This window comes from Rhinoraja longicauda, chromosome 21 (genome assembly GCF_053455715.1).
Source record: "Rhinoraja longicauda isolate Sanriku21f chromosome 21, sRhiLon1.1, whole genome shotgun sequence".
In the NCBI taxonomy this organism is placed as follows: domain Eukaryota; kingdom Metazoa; phylum Chordata; class Chondrichthyes; order Rajiformes; family Arhynchobatidae; genus Rhinoraja; species Rhinoraja longicauda.
Genome location: NC_135973.1, coordinates 24,963,602 through 24,982,069, shown reverse-complemented (window position 1 = coordinate 24,982,069; position 18,468 = coordinate 24,963,602). Strand labels below are relative to the sequence as shown.

At 45.2% G+C, this 18,468-nt stretch overlaps 1 protein-coding gene across 2 annotated transcripts in view; it reads left to right on the top strand.

Annotated features, from left to right (window-relative positions):
* The window catches only part of cacna1ha (calcium channel, voltage-dependent, T type, alpha 1H subunit a), a 170,417-nt gene that overhangs the window by 120,274 nt on the left and 31,675 nt on the right, over nt 1-18,468 (top strand). The window contains exons 17-24 of one of the 2 annotated variants that reach the window (XM_078418152.1): nt 1,904-2,027; nt 2,528-2,596; nt 3,756-3,940; nt 6,423-6,549; nt 7,552-7,677; nt 8,600-8,689; nt 10,151-10,343; nt 17,364-17,515. In XM_078418152.1, the coding sequence (XP_078274278.1) occupies nt 1,904-2,027; nt 2,528-2,596; nt 3,756-3,940; nt 6,423-6,549; nt 7,552-7,677; nt 8,600-8,689; nt 10,151-10,343; nt 17,364-17,515 (1,066 nt within the window). Of the gene's footprint in view, nt 1-1,903; nt 2,028-2,527; nt 2,597-3,755; nt 3,941-6,422; nt 6,550-7,551; nt 7,678-8,599; nt 8,690-10,150; nt 10,365-17,363; nt 17,516-18,468 lie in introns of both variants that reach the window. The other variant, XM_078418151.1, reaches the window with a different exon arrangement.

The window sequence follows — 18,468 nt, the reverse complement described above, 5'->3', positions numbered from 1 at the left end:
CTTTATCTTAAAAGGGAGCCTCCTTAATTTGAAACATTGTCCACTAGGTCGGGAGTCCCCAGGAGTGTGAGAATCTAGAAATCGGAGGGTGCAAAGGGACTTGGGAGTGCTGGTGCATCGAATCGGTAGTAAAGAAAGCAAACTTAATGCTTGCATTTATTTCAAGAGGGCTTGTATACAAAAACTGGGATGCAATGTTGAGGCTGGTCAGGCTGCATTTGAAATATTGTGAGCTATTTTGGGCACCATTTCTGAGGAAGGATGTGCTGGCTCTGGAGAGGGTCCAGAGTAGGTTTACAAGAATGATTCCGGGAATGAGTGGATTGACTTATGATTAGCGTTTGTTGGCACTGGGCCTGTACTCGCTGGAGTAGAGAAGAATGAGAGAGGACCTAACTGAAATATACAGAATAGTGAAAGGCTTGGATAGAGTGGATGTGGAGAGGATGTTTCCACTAGTGGCAGAGTCTAGGATTAGAGGTGAAGGCCTCAGAATTAAAGGACTGCAAGGGTGGAGAATCTGTGGAATTCTGCCACAGAAGGCTGTGGAGGCTGTCAGTGGATATTTTTAAGCCAGAGATAGATAGATTCTTGATTAGTACAGGTGTCAGAGGTTATGGAAAGAAGGCAGGAGAATGGGGTGAGGAGGAAGAGATAGATCAGCCATGATTGAATGGCGGAGTAGACTTGATGGGCCGAATGGCCTAATTCTACTATTCCTTATGACCTTATAACCTTATGAGGGGAGATATCCTCTCAGCATCTACCATGTCAAGGCTGGGCGGAATCATTTATATGTCAAGACAATCGGAACCTATGCGACCCATAACAGTATAGATGTGGAGGCTTTGCAGAGGGTACAGAGGAGGTTTACCACAATGCTGCCTGGATTAGAGGGCTTCAGCTACAGGGAGTGGCTGGATAGACTCGGATGGTTTTGTCTGGAACATTGGAAGTTAAGGGAAGACTTGATAGATGATTATAAAATGATGAGAGGCCCAGATAGGTTACACAGTCAGAACCTTTTTTTCCCAGTGTGGAAACGTGCAATGCTGGAGGGCACAGCTATAAGGCAAGAGGGGGAAAGTTTAATGGAGATGTGTGGGGCAATGTTTTTTTATACAAGGAGTGGTGGGGACCTGGAATGCATTGCCAGGGTTGGTGGTGGAGGCTGATATGATAATGGAGTTCAAAGGGCTTTTAGATAGGGACTTGGAAGGGCAGGGAATAGAGTGAAATGATCATGTCCAGGCATATAAAATCAGTTCAACTTGGCATCATGTTTAGCACAATCATTGTGGGCCAGAGGCCCCTTTTCAGTGCTGTACCATTCTATGTTCTTAATCACTTCACGTTCTTCTAAACTACAAAGGCTATAAACCCAACCTGCTCAATTTTCCCCCATTGGACAAGCTTTGCATCCCAAGACTCCATGAGTCATGCTGGACCGACCAATGCAATGCCACAGGCTGTGGTCTGAGCCATAACAAGAACCCTATCTCCAATACATTGGATACCTCTGTCCTGGTAACGTCAATGAGAGGCAGGCAGGTGGGACTAGTATAGATGGGATATGTTGGTTGGCTTGGACTAGTTGGTCCGAAGGGCCTGGTCCACGCTTCGGCCCAACTTGTCCATGGCAACCAACATGTCCCATCTCTACTATCTATACCGCATGTCCCATCTATACTAGTCCCACCTGCCTGCCTCTCATTGACATTACAAAGGTATCCTGTGTACAGTGTATGACCCCATGACTCTATGGGATTGAATGAGAACATGTGGGGTGATCTCCAGACCAGAATGGAATGGAAGCATTGAGCTGTATGGCATGTTTCTGTGCAATTAATTTAATGTATTCTCGATAAAATGAGTAACTTGGCCTTATTTTCATTCCTTTAAGGTTCCGCGTTATGTGCCAGAAGATCATAGCTCACAAAATGTTTGATCACGTGGTGTTAGTGTTCATATTTCTGAACTGCATCACCATTGCTCTTGAGAGACCCGTGATTGTCCCCAGGAGTACAGTGAGTACCTCTTATTCCATTGCTGCTGACTTTTATGTGTTTATGTTGCCTTTATTTTGCGTACAACTAATCGTGTTCTTTGCCTTCAGCACTTTTAATACTATTTTAGTAATATTATCAGAAAATATTCTTCAAATTGTAGATTGCGTTCAGTTCAGCGTTCATTTTTCTGTCTAACACAATGGTGCAGTGGGTAGAGCTGCTGGTGCTGTCACTGTGGAGTTTGCACGTTCTCCCTGTGACCGAGCGGGTTTCCTCCAGGTGGTCTGGTTTCCTCCCACATCCCAAAGACATGCGGTTTTATGGGTTAATTGGCCTCTGTAAAATTGACTCTGGTGTGTACAGAGTAGAAGAGCAAGTGGGATAACATAGAATTAGTGTGAATGGGTGATCGATGGTCGGCGTGGGCTCGGTGGGCCGAAGGGCCTGTTTCCATGTTATACCTCTAAACTAAACTAAAACTTCAGAACATTATTACTTTTTATTTGCTTTCTCAACAGGAGCGGATGTTTCTGAGCGTCTCTAATTATATCTTCACTGCTATTTTTGTGGTTGAAATGGCCCTTAAGGTAAAGTCCCATGTATGTGTTTGCACCCATGCAATTGTCAATTGGATGCTCAAATGAATCCAACCTTTTATAACCAATGCTGGAAACACTCGGCGGGTCAGACTGTGTCCATAAAGAAAGAAACACAGTTAACATTTCATTCAGGTCACTGAAACTCTGAGGTACATACAAGTTGGATGATCAAGGCTTGGATAGAGTGGATGTGAAGAGGATGTTTCCACTAGTGGGAGAGTCTAGGACCACAGGATTAAAGGACGTTCTTTTGGAAGGAGATGAGGAGAAATTTCTTTAGTCCGAGGGTGGTGAATCTGTGGAATTCTTTGCCACAGAAGGCTGTGGAGGCCGTCAGTGGATATTTTTAAGGCAGAGATAGATAGATTCTTGATTAGTACAGGTGTCAGAGGTGGGCAGGGCAGGAGAATGGGGTTGGGAGGGAGAGATAGATCAGCCATGATTGAATGGCAGAGTAGACTTGACGAGCCAAATGGCCTAATTCTACTCCTGTCACTTATGACCTAATGACCTTATGATCGAGAGATAGTGAGTCCAGAGTGTTTTCTTGTCATGTGAAATTCTTACTTGCAGCAGCACAACATGTGGCCATAGTACTCTGTAAAACCCATAATGAACAACAGCAGAAAAGATCAGTATATGTAATAAAAACAAACAAATAAATAGACAACAATCGTGCAAAGTCAAAAATAATGTCTCCATGTCTACATGGTTCAGAGCCTTTGTGGAGGATGTAGTGTTTAATGGACTAATGGTTGAAGGGAAAGAGTTGCTCCTGAACCTGGACGTTACAGTTTGCAGGCTGACAAGATAATTTAGTGATAAAGAAGCTTATCAACAAATCTTGATTTGTTCTTTACAACTTATCGACTTGATGGAGCATTCAATTTTTTTCCCGAACGTCTTTATCATCCTACGTACATTCCAGTTTTTTGGCTCTGTAGTTTGAGTTTTATTATTCATCGTTTGCATTGATTGGAGGTATTTTGCATTGTCCACAAGTTTTTGAGGCCTCTGTCATCTTTTACTGCAGACCTCACAGTACTGATAATGCCAACCCTTCCACTGCATTCCCTGTTAATACGTCAATGCACCATTTTATGCAACAGTAAGACGTTGTCTTATTGATGATCTGCTCTGTCCCCAGGTTGCAGCACTTGGGTTCCTTTCTGGTGAGAGTGCTTATCTGAAAAGCAGTTGGAATATTCTGGATGGTATCCTGGTCTTCGTCTCCGTAATTGATATCGTCGTTTCCTTGGCTTCAGCAGGAGGAGCAAAAATCCTCGGCATTCTCCGGGTGCTCCGTCTCTTGAGAACCTTGCGCCCTCTCCGGTAAGATCAGCCTTGGCCACGCAGGTTGGCAGAGTGGTGCAGAGTTTGCACGTTCCCCCCGTGACCGCGTGGGTTTCCCCTGGGTGCTCTGGTCTCCTCGTTACAACATGCCCATCTACCGATTTTCATATCATCGGCAACCTTGGAAACCACACGGTGGTGCAGCTAGTAGAGCTGCTGCCTCACACCGCCAGAGACAGAGGTTCAATCCTGTCCACGGGCACTGCCTGTGTGCGAGGTTTGCACGTTCTTCCTGTGACCACGTGGGTTTCCTCCAGGTGCTCCGGGCTCTTCCCACATCCCAAAGATGTGCAAGTTTGTAGGTTAATTGACATCTATAAATTCCCCCTAGTGTACAGGGAGTGGATGCAAAAGTGGGATAATGTGGAACCAGTGTAAATGCACAGTGAAATTATTTTCTTACGAACAGTCCAGTGGAGTATTGCCACACCTAAGCTCATGCCCAATTAGCAAATTGTACAGAAATAGTTCCACTGATCCCGCATGCAAGAGCCGCCATGTTTTGGTGCCACTTTCAAAGTGCAGTCCTTGCTCCAGGTATTTTGAGCGATGCCCGTTCCAGGCGAGCCTCAGGCTGCTGCGGGGCCTCCAGCCGCCGCCTTCCCTTGGACGTGCGGGTCGACCCGTCAACCCACGTCCCTCTCCTCGCCCGTCCACCTTTGTTCCCCAGGGGAGGGGGTGGGGGTGGGAGCCTCCTGCAGCCGAGCTGGAGGGTGCAGTAGGCCAGACCCCGGTTCCCTCGCCTCTCCCACCGGCCTCGCTCCTCGCCGGTCACGTTTATCATCGCTGGTCCCTCCTTCCATTTTCGGGGGATGAATAAGGCGGCCTACCCCTTCCATTTTGGCGCGTGGTGTGTATGTGTGTGTCTGTGTGCACGTGTGCACACATGCATGTGCCTGCATACCCAAAAACATTTGCGTGGTGATCATGTGAGGTGCCCGTGTTTGTATGTGTATTGTGCGTGCACACGTGTGTGGAATGCACATTTCATTGTATCTCAGCGATCTCTGAAAGAGCAATTTTAAGTAAAACTTAAAGAGACTCATCTCCCTCTTACTTCATGCCGTACCTATTCAACATCTTTAATTTAAATGTTTTCCAAAATAATTTTCAAAATCATTGAACTCAAAATGATTTCCTGCCACCTGTTGGTTTTGTGCTGGTTTCCGCCATCCATGAAATAGATGGAATATTGCTGTTTGAACCAGAAATAAATTGAATCCCCAGGCTTTTTCCTAGCAAACCTACAAAAAAATTGTTGACAAAAAGCTTAATATTAAATTCACTTAAATCTCTTGAAAGTCAGAGGAATCTAACATCAGAGATTATTTCTCTCCGTTTATTCTATGGGAGAACTTTTTCACTCAGTTCGTTCACTAAACCTGGAGATATGTTTGCAAAGATGTTTGTAGGACGGAACTGCAGATGCTGGATTACATAGAAACACAGAAACATAGAAAATAGGTGCAGGAGGAGGCCTTTTGGCCATTCGAGCCAGCACCGCCATTCATTGTGATCATGGCTGATCATCCACAATCAGTAACCTGTGCCTGCCTTCTCCCCATGTCCCTTGATTCCACTAGCCCGAGAGCACTACACCTAACGTCACCCATTCCTTCTATCCAGAGATGGTGCCTGTCCCGCTGAGTTCTCCAGCATTTTGTGTCTCTCGAGTCAAAACGTCACGCATTCCTTCTATCCAGAGATGATGCCTGTCCCGCTGAGTTGCTCTATCTTTTTACAGAGGTTTTTAGGTTGATCCCGCAAACCAACCAGATAGATTCTCCATGCTTCCCTCCCGCGTTGCTGCAAGTGACCTGAATTCCATTTTGTGAAATAAAATGTAGTGATGGTGAGATAATGAGGGGGGCTAATATCTTCTCCAACCGTTCAAACTCTAAAGGAGACTTAAATGTAGTTTGCTTTAGCTGATCAGACAGTACATCCCTACACAGTAGAACATGAAGTGTTGAAGGAACTACACAGGTCAGGCAGCATCTCTGGGAACACGGACGGGTGACATTTCAGAAACATCACTTTTCCATAAACTCCAGAGGTGCTGAAACATGGAACTGCAGATGCTGATTAATACACAAAAGGACACAAAGCGCTGGAGTAACTGACAGCATCTCTGGAGGAAAAGGACACAAAGTGCTGGAATATCTCAGCAGGTCAGACCTGAGTTACACCAGCACTTTGTGTTCTGTGCAAGATTCCAGCGTAAGCAGTTCCTTGGGTCTGTGTCCCAACACACGTTTGGTGAAGGAGACGGTGTGAGTGGGAAGTGGATGGTGATGGATAGCTTGCTGTGTAATGCAGTCCAACCATCTTCCTCGTCATTTTACTCAATGGGAAGATAAGTGGAAAGATCAACAACTATTTATTCATAGTTACCTGTAACTTTGGGGACTTCTCTTTCCCTTGACCATGATTACTGACAGTCGTTTCCTCTTTTGGCTAGCGTCATCAGTCGAGCTCCAGGCCTCAAGTTGGTTGTGGAAACTTTAATCACTTCCCTGAGACCCATTGGGAATATTGTCCTCATCTGCTGTGCCTTCTTCATCATCTTCGGAATCCTGGGGGTCCAGGTATATTTAATTTACTTTAGGATTATTGTCACATGTACTGAGCGAACGTGAATTTTTTTTTGTCTGCAGTCAATGAAAAGACTATACATGAATACAATCAAGCCATCCCAGTGCAGAGAGGAAGGATAAAGGGTATAACATTAAGTGCAAAGCTAGAATGTTGAATTCCGATAAAAGATAGTTCAAAGTTCTCCAATGAGGTCGATGGGAGGTCAGGACCACGCTGTAGCTGATGAGAGGACCTTTCAGTTGCCTGGAAGAAGCTGTCCCTGAATCTGGGTGCGTGCGTGCCTGATGGGAGAGCGGGGTGAGACTGGAGCTAGAGCTCAAGGCATTTTGTTACCTTCCTTACCGACAGCTCGTGCCCCCAAACCCATCCCCACCGATCAAGACAAATGCCTTTCAGCTGACTAACGCTAGATTCGCAGAAAGACAAGTTACATTTTGTTTCACCACTACTGCCTTCTTTAAACCCTGTGAACCCTCTTAGCTACAGGTCCTATGACTTATGAACGTATTGGGGGAAAAGGCAGGAGAGTGGAGTTTGCGAGGGAGAGATGGATCAGCCATGATTGAATGGCGGAGTAGACTCGAAGGGCTGAATGGCCCATTTATGCCCCTGTGACTTCTTTTTACAATGGTGAATACACAGTAACTGTTTAAGGTGTGCGGAATTACTCACCCCAGCCATTAATGTGGTTCTGGGCAAAATCTAGGGCAGTGCAGCTTACTGGGGTGTTTTATTGATGTTACTGTCAGATCAGCCTTGATATTAAAAGGTGGATATAGTGAAGGTGAACGGCTAAACCCTGCTCCGATTTTATCTGCATGTTAATAAATGCAGGGATAAACCATTGCATTGTGAATTGGGTGGGAGTGCTAGCGGAGGTAGTGGGGGGTGGTCAGTAGTTGTGGAACATAGGGTCAGTATGATGGGGCCCTGATTGTTTTTCACCTTGCTGCAGTTTGAAAGTTGTTCTTTCTAATCTATGTTTCTCGCAGCTGTTTAAAGGCAAGTTTTACCACTGTGCTGGGCATGACACCAGGAACGTCACAAACAAGTTTGATTGCTTCCAAGCTAACTTCAAGTGGGTTCGTCGTAAATATAACTTTGATAATCTAGGACAGGTATGTGGAAACCATGTGTGTTTAGTGGAATGCTCAATTGGAGAAAACATTGTCTATGTAGAGAAGCACAATGCATTTGGAACAGCACCTCATATTCCACTTGGGCAGCTTACAACCCAATGGTATGAACATTGAATTTTCCAATTTGAGATAGCTATAACTCCTCCCCCCCCCCATCTCCCTACCTCCCCAACCCCCCTCCTCTCCCCTGTGCCCCACCAGGACACGCACCTATTTCTCCCCTCTCCCACCCCTTCCACCCACATTCCTTCCTCTAGCTTCACAACTCTTCAATCCTTTTGTCTCACACCTCATGTCTCTTCATCTCTGGTCTTTGTCCAACCATCCCCATCACCTGTGTCAACCTCTTACCTGCCAGGCTTTGTCCTGCCCCCCCTCCTCTCTTCCAGCCTTCTTCCCCCCTCCCCTCAGAATCAGTCTGAAGAAGGGACCCAACCAAAAAACGGCACCTCTCCACGTCCTCCCGCGATGCTGCCTGACCCACTGAGTTACTCCAGCACTTTGTGTCCTTTTTTTTGTAAACCACCATCTGCATTTCCTTGCTTCTACATCTCTATAATGCATGAGGTAATGTCAAGGCTTTCTTATGAAACGATAAGACTTGAACTTGCAGTAAAATTAGGCTGTTTGTATTGCTGATATAAAGCTCTGTACAATATGAGGTATGGAATTGGAGTAATAAGTCTATCAGCTCTCAGATGTAATAACGCATTCTTACTTTGTCATTCAACTAATGCGTACAGACAGCATGTCTGGCAGTTTCACCTCCATTATCATTTGCAAGTAATATTCGTATCCTCAATGGAATAACATTCTTCCACAGAAACTTTTGTTGGCTCTGGCAAGGGAAGCCAGAATTTTTAACAGTGATAATATGTTGTTTCTTATGGTTGTTTTATAGGCATTGATGTCTCTCTTTGTTTTGTCCTCGAAAGATGGCTGGGTAAATATAATGTACCATGGTCTCGATGCTATCGGAATAGACAAGCAGGTAACGTTGAAACAGTGATCATTATGCCTTTCTAATTATTTACCCCTATTAACAGTTTATTATTGCGTTTTATTTCATAATAAATTTAAAGCTACCAGAATGACATTTTCTCTTAGTTTAGAGATGCAGTGTGGTAACAAGCCCTTCAGCCCATCCAGTCCACGCTGACCAGCGATCACCCATACACTGGTTCTATCCTACACACTAGGGACAGTTTACAGAAGCCAATTAACTGACAAACCTGCACGTCTTTGGAATATCATCATATCATATCATATATATACAGCCGGAAACAGGCCTTTTCGGCCCTCCAAGTCCGTGCCGCCCAGCGATCCCCGTACATTAACACTATCCTACACCCACTAGGGACAATTTTTACATTTACCCAGCCAATTAACCTACATAATGAATGTGGGAGGAAACCGGAGCATCTGGATAAAACCCACGCGGTCACAGGGAGAACATGCAAACTCTGTGCTGACAGCACCCATAGTCAGGATCAAACCCGGTTCTCTGGTGTTGTAAGGCAGCAACTCTACCACTGCACCACTTATCCAAGGAGCAGTATCTGTTTGCAGAATTATTGAATTGAATTGAACACGAATTGAACAGTACAGCATGGAAATAGGCCATTTCAGCCCACTGAGTCCACATTGACCATTGATCACCCGTTCAAACGCATTCTATGTTATCCCACTTTTGCATCTAATCCCTGCATTCGAGAGGTGATTTACAGAGACCAATTAATCTGCAGACCCGCACGCCTTTGGGATTTGGGAGGAAACCAGAGCAGCCGGAGAAAACCCACGTGTTTCAGGGAGCTAACGCCACACAGGCAGTACCCGAGATCAGGATCGGAGCACTTTACCCCAGCCTTTCACTATTCAATAAATTTTAATGAGATCTCCCCTAAATCTTCTAAACCCCAGTGTTCGATCCTGACTACGGGTGCTGCACTGTAAGGAGTTTGTACGTTCTCCCCGTGACCTGCGTGGGTTTTCTCCGAGATCTTCGGTTTCCTCCCACACTCCAAAGACGTACAGGTATGTAGGTTAATTGGCTGGGTAAATGTAAAAATTGTCCCTAGTGGGTGTAGGATAGTGTTAATGTACGGGGATCACTGGGCGGCACGGACTTGGAGGGCCGAAAAGGCCTGTTTCCGGCTGTATGTATATGATATGATATGATATGATGACTACAAGCCCAGAACCATCAAATACCCAATGTCGTGGCCTCCACCACTGTCTGTGGCAATGAATTTCCCCAGGTGGGGGTCACAACTGTGGGATTTAGGATTGGTTTAGTTTAGTTTACTTCATTGTCACCGAGGAGCAGTGAAAGCTTTATGGCGGGGTTTTGCTGAGTGCCGGCACAGGCTGGATGGGCTGAACGGCCTCCCCTCGCGCGGAATGCCACGCCGGGGGCCAGGTGTCCTAACTCTGTCCTCTGCCTCTCTCACAGCCCCAGAGGAACCATAACCCCTGGATGCTCCTGTACTTCATTTCCTTCCTTCTCATCGTGAGCTTCTTCGTGCTCAACATGTTCGTGGGTGTGGTGGTGGAGAACTTCCACAAATGCCGACAGCACCAGGAGGCCGAAGAGGCCCGGAGGCGGGAGGAGAAACGCCTGCGCCGGCTGGAGAAAAAGCGCAGGAGTAAGGAACTGTGCCTAGCTGGTCGGTAGAACGTTTAGTCTTTCTGAGCCGTGCCTGCTTCCAAACTGAGAAGGATTTGCGACCCCTCCCTCTTCCCCACAGCATGCCATGCACGTCGAGTCCACCTTGCATGACGATCTGCAAAGGCTGGTTGCATTGCCGTTTTATTTTGAAGATTTTTTTTTCCAATGATGAAAAAAATTCCTGACCCCTTTCAGACGAAAAATCGCCAGCATTTGTGGTGGGACGAAGGGTGGGCCGAGATACAGTGGTTTAGAAGTTGATGTGGGTCAAATATTGGCAAATGGAACTAGCCATCTAGGCGGCCATCTTTGTCAGCATGGGCAAGTGGGGCCGAAGGGTCTGATTTCCATATTGCATGACGCTATCCTTTAAAAATGTGTACTTAAAGAAATCTACAGACACTCCCTGACTTACGCAAAAGGCGACTTCCATAAACTCACACTTACCTAAACAATTCTGGCAGTTTTTCATTTCCACAACACTGTACGATCACTCAAGTTTACATCGATGGCGGTGGTGTTACCCAGAAGGCTGTGTACCACAGAAAGTGCCCCAATGGTTCATAAGTTCATAAATCATAGGTGCAGAATTAGGCTATTCGGCCCTTCAAGTCTACTCTGCCAGTCAATCTATCCTGCCCCCTCAACCCCATTCTCCCGCCTTCTCCTCGTATCCTTTACCACCCCTACTAGTCAAGATGTAAGCTAATCCCATTTGCCTGCATTTGACCCACATTCCTTCTAAACTTTTCCCATCCACATACAGTCCAACTGTCTTTTCCCCAATTGCCATTTGTAGGAAAATAAACATAACATAGCATATATTTCATGAGAATATAGGGAAATGGAGAAGAGTGTTTGATTGTAAAAACATTTTTTTTTCCATTGTACAGTTGCCACAAGCAGTAAACGTGAGAGGTCCCAAGGTTTTGGTTGAATGCGGCAGACTCAGAAAGATGTGTAGTGTGTGCTGTGCATTTAGTCCCGTCTTGATGTTGTAACCTGTTTATCAAGTGATAAAGTGTAGGTACTGGAGGGAGTATGTCTTGTTATAACTCTGCGTACGGTTTAGCTGAAGAATTGTGAAATTCATTAATGTATTATCCTCTCCTGATATAATGATCCTCTAACCTCTCATAGCCAAGAGGCTATGATCTACAGTTCAATGTTCAATGATACTTTATTGTCACATGTACCTTAGTGCAGTGAGATTCCTTGTTTTCAATACAATTCGGTGAAATCATATTATAGATAAGCGCAATCGTAGATAAGTACAAAGGTGTAACAATTGTAGTTTAAGAATAGTAGACTTCACCGTGGCAGTACACAAAGAATCGCCACGTTTCTGGTGCTAACTTGTGCCCTTCATATTTCAAAGTTCTTAATAGTACAGAGACTTACCTTTGCCTTCAAGGCCCATTGTCCTGGTGGCGGCACTGGGTCAGTGTTGCAGGGGTCGGCCTGGCAGTACTGTCGATGTCCTCTGCCGCTGCTCCGCCACTCCATGCTGCTGCAGGCCGCTTCTGACCTGTCCGCTTGGCCGCAGTTAGCAGTTGTACTGTTCATAGAAACATAGAAAATAGGTGCAGGAGTAGGCCATTCGGCCCCTCGAGCCAGCACCGCCATTCAATATGATCCTGGTAGATCATCCAAAATCAGTACCCCGTTCTGGCTTTTTCCCCATATCCCTTGATTCCCTTAGCCCTAAGAGCAAAATCTAACTCTCTCAGAGCTTAGCTATGCTGTCAATTTTGACCCTATCCTTGAGAAGTCTGCAAATGCTCAACAGGTCAGCCAGACCAGTGTAAACAAAAGATCGATGGTCTGCATGGACTCGGCAGGCCGAAGGGCCTGTTTCCAAGATGTAACTCTAAACAAAACTAAATACCGTTGATAAAAAGGCACAAAGTGCTGGAGGAACTCAGCAGGTCAGGCAGCATCTCTGGAGAACGTGGATAGATGACATTTCATGTTGGGACCCTTCTTCAGACTGATGTCTGAAGAAGAGTCCCCACCCGAAACATCACTTACCCACTTTCTCCAGAGATGCTGCCTGACCTGCTGAGTTACTCCGGCACTTTGTTCTTTTTTTTTGTAAACTGGCATCTGTAATTCCTTGTTTCTAAATACCATTAAGGTCTCTCATCTCCCAGGAATGATTTACCACTCCCCTGGCCACAAATCTATCCCACAAAGCTAACTAAAACTGGCTTTGTTTCACCAACGGTGCATTTAAGATGTTTGGGCCTTGTTTGTCCAAATCTGCCGATACTTTAACCAACTCCCTCACCTTTGCCAGATATTTCATTTGTATCATTAACAGAAAAGGGTATTAAACTGGTTTGTAGACTGCAAGGAGGATTAACATGTATAGTTACAGCGTGCAAATTAACTATGAAATTGATAATAATAAAATTTTGACAATGACATAGCTGTACAACAGTTTCTTCCCATATGTTATCAGGCAACCGAATAATCCTCTCTCCAACTAGAGAGCGGTCCCGAGCTACCATCCACCTTATTGGAAACCCTCGGACGACATTTTATAGGACTTTACTGGACTTTATCTTGCACTATATGCTATTTCCTTTTTCCAGTATCTATGCACTGTGTGTAGGAAGGAACTGGTTTAAACCGTAGATAGACACAAAATGCTGGAATAACTCAGCGGGTCAGGAAGCATCACTGGAGAGAAGGAATGGGTGACATTTCGGGTCGAGACCCTTATCCAGTATCTATACTCTGTGGACGGCTTGAATGAAATCATGTATAGTCTTTCCGCTGACTGGCTAGCACGCAACAAAAAGCGTGGTTCACAGTACCTCTTGTACGAGTGACAATAAACTAAACTAACCTAAACTAAACTAAACTGAATTTATTTAGGATAACAGATAATGAATATAATTATTACGTCAATAAAATGCTAATTTATGACTGGCCAAAAAATCCCTTACTGCTTCTTACCTGAAGTGGGAAGAATTAAATTAATAAGAGCAACAACAAACCCAAATGTTACAATGGACATTTTACACCTTTGAGCTGAACAGCGGTAGAGTTGCCGCCTTACAGCGAATGCAGCGCCGGAGACTCAGGTTCGATCCTGACTACGGGTGCTGTCTGTACGGAGTTTGTACGTTCTCCCCGTGACCTGCATGGGTTTTCTCCGAGATCTTCGGTTTCCTCCCACACTCCAAAGACGTACAGGTATGTAGGTTAATTGACTGGGTAAATGTAAAAATTGTCCCTAGTGTGTGTAGGATAGTGTTAATGTGCGTGGATCGCCGGGCGGCGCGGACTCGGTGGGCCGAAGGGCCTGTTTCCGCGCTGTATCTCTAAATCTAAATCTAAAAAAAACCAAGTGAGAAAGTAGGATCTAAGTATCACTGACATATTTTGGAGTGGTAGCCTGTTACAATGACGTATGATACCAGATGAAGGGTCTCAACCCGAAATATTGAGTCCATTTCTCTCTAGTTTAGTTTAGTTTAGTTACGTTTATTGTCACGTGTACTGTGGAACAGTGAAAAGCTTTCTGTTGCGTGCTGTTCAGTCAGTGGAAAGACAATCCATGATCTACCATCGAGCTGTCCACAGTGTACAGATACAGGATAACGGGAATAACATCCAGTAAGGGTAAAGTCCAGTAAAGTCTGATCAAAATTAGTCCCAGGGTCTCCAATGAGGTAGATGGTGGATCAGGACTGCTCTCTAGTTGTTGATAGGATGGTTTAATTGCCAGATAACAGCTGGGATAAAACTGTCCCGGAATCTGGAGGTGTGCATTTTCACACTTCTGTACTTTTGACTGATGGGAGAGGGGAGAAGAGGGAGTGGCAGAGGTGAGACCGGTCCTTGATTATGCTGGTGGGCTTGCCAAGGCAGTGTGAAGTGTAAATGGAGTTAACGGAAGGGAGGTTGGTTTGCATGATGGTCTGAGGTGTGTCCGCAATTCTCTGCAATCTCTTGCGGACTTGGATGCAACTGTTCCCAAACCGTGCTGTGATGCATCCCGATAAAATATAATTGGTGGGAACCTGCCAAACTTCGTAAGCCTTCTCAGGAAGTAGAGGCTTTAGTGTGCTTTTTTGGCCATTGTTTTGATATGGGTGGTCCAGGAGAGGTTGCTGGTGATATTTACTACGAGGAACTTGAAGCTTTCAACCATCTCGACTTTAGCACCATCAATGTATAACAGGGATAGACACAAAAAGCTGGAGTAACTCAGTGGGATGGGCAGCATCTCTGGAGAGAAGGAATGGGTGACGTTTCAGGTCGAGACCTTCTTCAGACTGAGGCTTTGTTGCGTGCTATTCAGTCAGCAGAAAGACAATACAAGATTACATCTGAAGAAGGGTCTTGACCCGAAACGTCACCCATTCCTTCTCTCCAGAGATGATGCCTGTCCGGCTGAGTTACTCCAGCTTTTTGTGTCTATCTTAGTTTAAACCAGCATCTGCAGTTCCGTCCTACACAATGTATAACAGGGTATGTGTACCGCTTTGCTTTCTGAAGTTGATCACTGCCTCCTTTGTCTTGCTGACATTGGAGAGAAAGCTTCTTGTCTTGAGACCAGGTCAAGAGGTTCTCAATCTCCTGCTTGACCTGTTGAGGTCTTCCAGACATTCTACCATTGTTTCTCACATGGTACTAGCAAGCCAGGTACTTAGGTAAAGAAAAGGGAGTGCAAATATTCTTCATGGTTATGCGTTAAAAGTAGACGCTGAGGTGGGAAGGGAAAAGTTTCTTCCATTTGCGTTGCGAGATTGGCAGTTAAAGTCTTCTGTTCTCTCAGCTATGACTTCCCTCAGGAAAACCTCCCCTGACCTCGCACTGTGCAATGCAACAGTGCATGGTAAATGGCATGTGTTAATGCAAAAAAACAAGCATGCAAGATGTGCATGGCATTTTTCTTAATACTTTCAGTGGAACAAGTTTGACCCAGACCATGAACAAGATATACTTGCGACTGTCAGCATGCCTTTAGTACGTTTAAGACATTTGTCTTTGTCTTTATCCTGAAATTTTGCAACAAACATTTTTTGAATGACCGTCGTTCGTTTGGAAAATATTGGTGTGAAGAACAAATAGTGGCTTCTCATGTCACTATTATATTATATATACACATATAATATATGAGAGACAGGATGTTGCATGTGTGGACTTTTACCAGACACTTTAATTTCTATGATTTAAAAAAAAAACATTCGTCCTCTCGCTGTGAATCATGGGCTAAGATCTTCCTGTGTATTTGGAGGAGATGTTGGTCTCATTGGCCATCCATTGTGTGTAGATTCCCTGCTGTTCGCTTGGAAGTTAGGATGCTCAGAGATGATGTGCCACCGCCTGGTGGCCTCATTCCCCTAAGAGAACATAGAACATATAATAGTACAGCACAGGAACGGCCCCTTCTGCCCACAATGTTTCTGCCAAACACGATGCCTAGTTATACTGATCTCATCTGCGTGTACATGGACCATATCCCTCTATTCCCCGCATTTTCATGTGCAAATCCAAAAGCCTCTTAAACACTATTTAACCACTCCTGGCATTGCGATCCAGGCCCCCACCACTCTCTGTGTAAAGAAACTTGCTCTGCACATCCCCTCAAGTCAAGTCAAGTCAAGTCAAGTTTATTTGTCACATACACGATGTGCAGTGAGATGAAAGTGGCAACGCCTGCAGATTGTGCAAAAAAAAGTTACAATTACAGCATATAAATTAAAATTAATACAGAAAAGAAAATTTAGTCCCTGGAGTTATAATAGTTAACAGTCCTGATGGCCTGTGGGAAGAAACTCCGTCTCATCCTCTCCGTTTTCACAGCATGACAGCGAAGGCGTTTGCCTGACTGTAGCAGCTGGAACAGTCTGTTGCTGGGGTGGTAGGGGTCCCTCATAATCTTGCTTGCTCTTGATCTGCACCTCATGTATAGGTCCTGCAGGGGGGCGAGTGTAGTTCCCATGGTGCGTTCTGCCGAACGCACTACTCTCTGCAGGGCCTTCCTGTCCTGGGCAGAGCTGTTCCCAAACCAGACTGTGATGTTGCCGGACAGGATGCTCTCTACAGCCTCAGAGTAGAAGCATTGAAGGATCCTCAGAGACACAGACTTTCCCCCTCTCACCTTATTTATGAGGTGCCCACTAGTGTTTTGGCATTTCCATTCTGGGAAAAATGTTATGACTGTCTCCCCTACCTAGGCTCTCATAATTCTATATACTTCTATCAAGTCTCTGACGTTCTGGAGAAAACTATCCAAGTCTCTCCAACCTCTCCCTGTAGCTGAAACCCTCTAACCCAGGCAGCATCGTGGTAAATTTCCTCTGCACCCTCTCAAAAGCCTCCACATCTTTCCTGTAATGGGGCGGCCAAAACTAATCCTCCTTCTCAAACTCGCTGGTCTTTCTCACCTTGGAGTTTCATGTGATGATCTCAAAAAGATCGTAGTCTGATCATGGGAATATCAGCGACAAGTTACAATTTAACTCTGGGCGTTCCAGTCTGTTTCACAGTGAGAAATGGCCTATGTTACCCATCACATCGAGCCAACCAGAAAGCGATATTATTTGAGAATGAGCGAAGTCATATTTTTACTTAAAAAAACACAAAGTGTAGAAGACACTCAGCGTGTCAGGCAGAATCCCTGGAGAATATGGATAGGTCACGTTTTGGCTCAGACTAGTTTAGTTTAGTATAGTTTGTTTATTGTCGCATGTGATGAGATACCGTGAAAAGCTTTTTTCGTTGCGTGCCACGCAGAGAACAGAGTCTGAAGAAGGGTCCCGACCCGAAACATCACCTGTACATGTTCTCCAGAGATGCTGCCTGGCCTGCTGGGTTAGTCCAATACTTTGTGCTTTTTTTGCTCACGATTCCAGCATCTGAAGTTCCTTGTGTCTGTAATTTGACGTGGTCAGTTTTACATAGCGTGCAAACATGTTTTATTATTTACCCTCTGGAATGTAATTAAGTTTCTGTTCTTTGCTCTTGTCTCCTCCAGAAGCTCAACGTCGACCATATTACGCTGACTATTCCCCCACTCGACTTTACATCTATAAATTGTGCACTAACCACTATTTGGACCTGTTCATCACATTCATCATTGGCATCAATGTCGTCACTATGTCAATGGAGCACTATCACCAACCAAATGTAAGTGGACCGACACCCATCACGTTCTTTAAAAATGCTTCACATTGCCCACGACCACCTCCGATTTTCTGGCAACTAGTGGTCTACCCGCCCCTTTAATCCGGACAAATTAACCCCCCCCCCCCTCCCCCCCGGAAGTCCCCCCAAAAACATGGTGCCTAGGCCTGGTGAGGCAGCCGATCACGACCAACTTCCGCGGCCGATCGGCGGGTTGAATTTGCCACCTGCGATCGAGGACTCTGGAACTCCCATAGCTGACTTACATGGCCGACTTTGCGGGCCAGTATCTCAGTGCTCCCCCCCCCCCCCCCCCACCAAAGACGTGGCCTTGCATGGTCTGGCAAAATGGATAATCCAGAAAGACTCTGGAACCAAGGGTGCTGGAAAATCGGTGGTGGACCTGCACAATATTCCTGTTTCATTAATAAAGATGGTAAAGTAGCTTCATAGTTCAAGTTTTAATAAGTGCATGTTTTAAAAAATATATATATTTTTGTGAATTTCATTTTATTATGATTATCAGAAATTGGAGCAGGATCATAAGATCATAAGAGCAGCATTAGGCCATTCGGCTCATTGAGTCTGCTCTGCCATTCAATCATGGCTGATCTATTTTTCCCTTTCAATCCCATTCTCCAGCTTTCACCCTGTAACCTTTGACACCCTTCCTCATCGAGAACCTAAATATCCATTTACCTAAAAATACCCATTGACAGCCTCCACCACCGTCTGTGGCAAAGAATTCCACAGATTCACCACCTTGTGGATAAAGAAATTCCTCCTCGTCTCCATTCTAAAGGTACATCCTTTTATTCTGAGGCTGTGCCCTCTGGTCCGAGACTCTCCCACTAGTGGAAGCATCCTCTCCACATCCACTGCACATTACCATATTAGATCACCTCACTTATTATGCATGCTGCACATTCCACATGTGATCCAGTCCGGAACTTCAT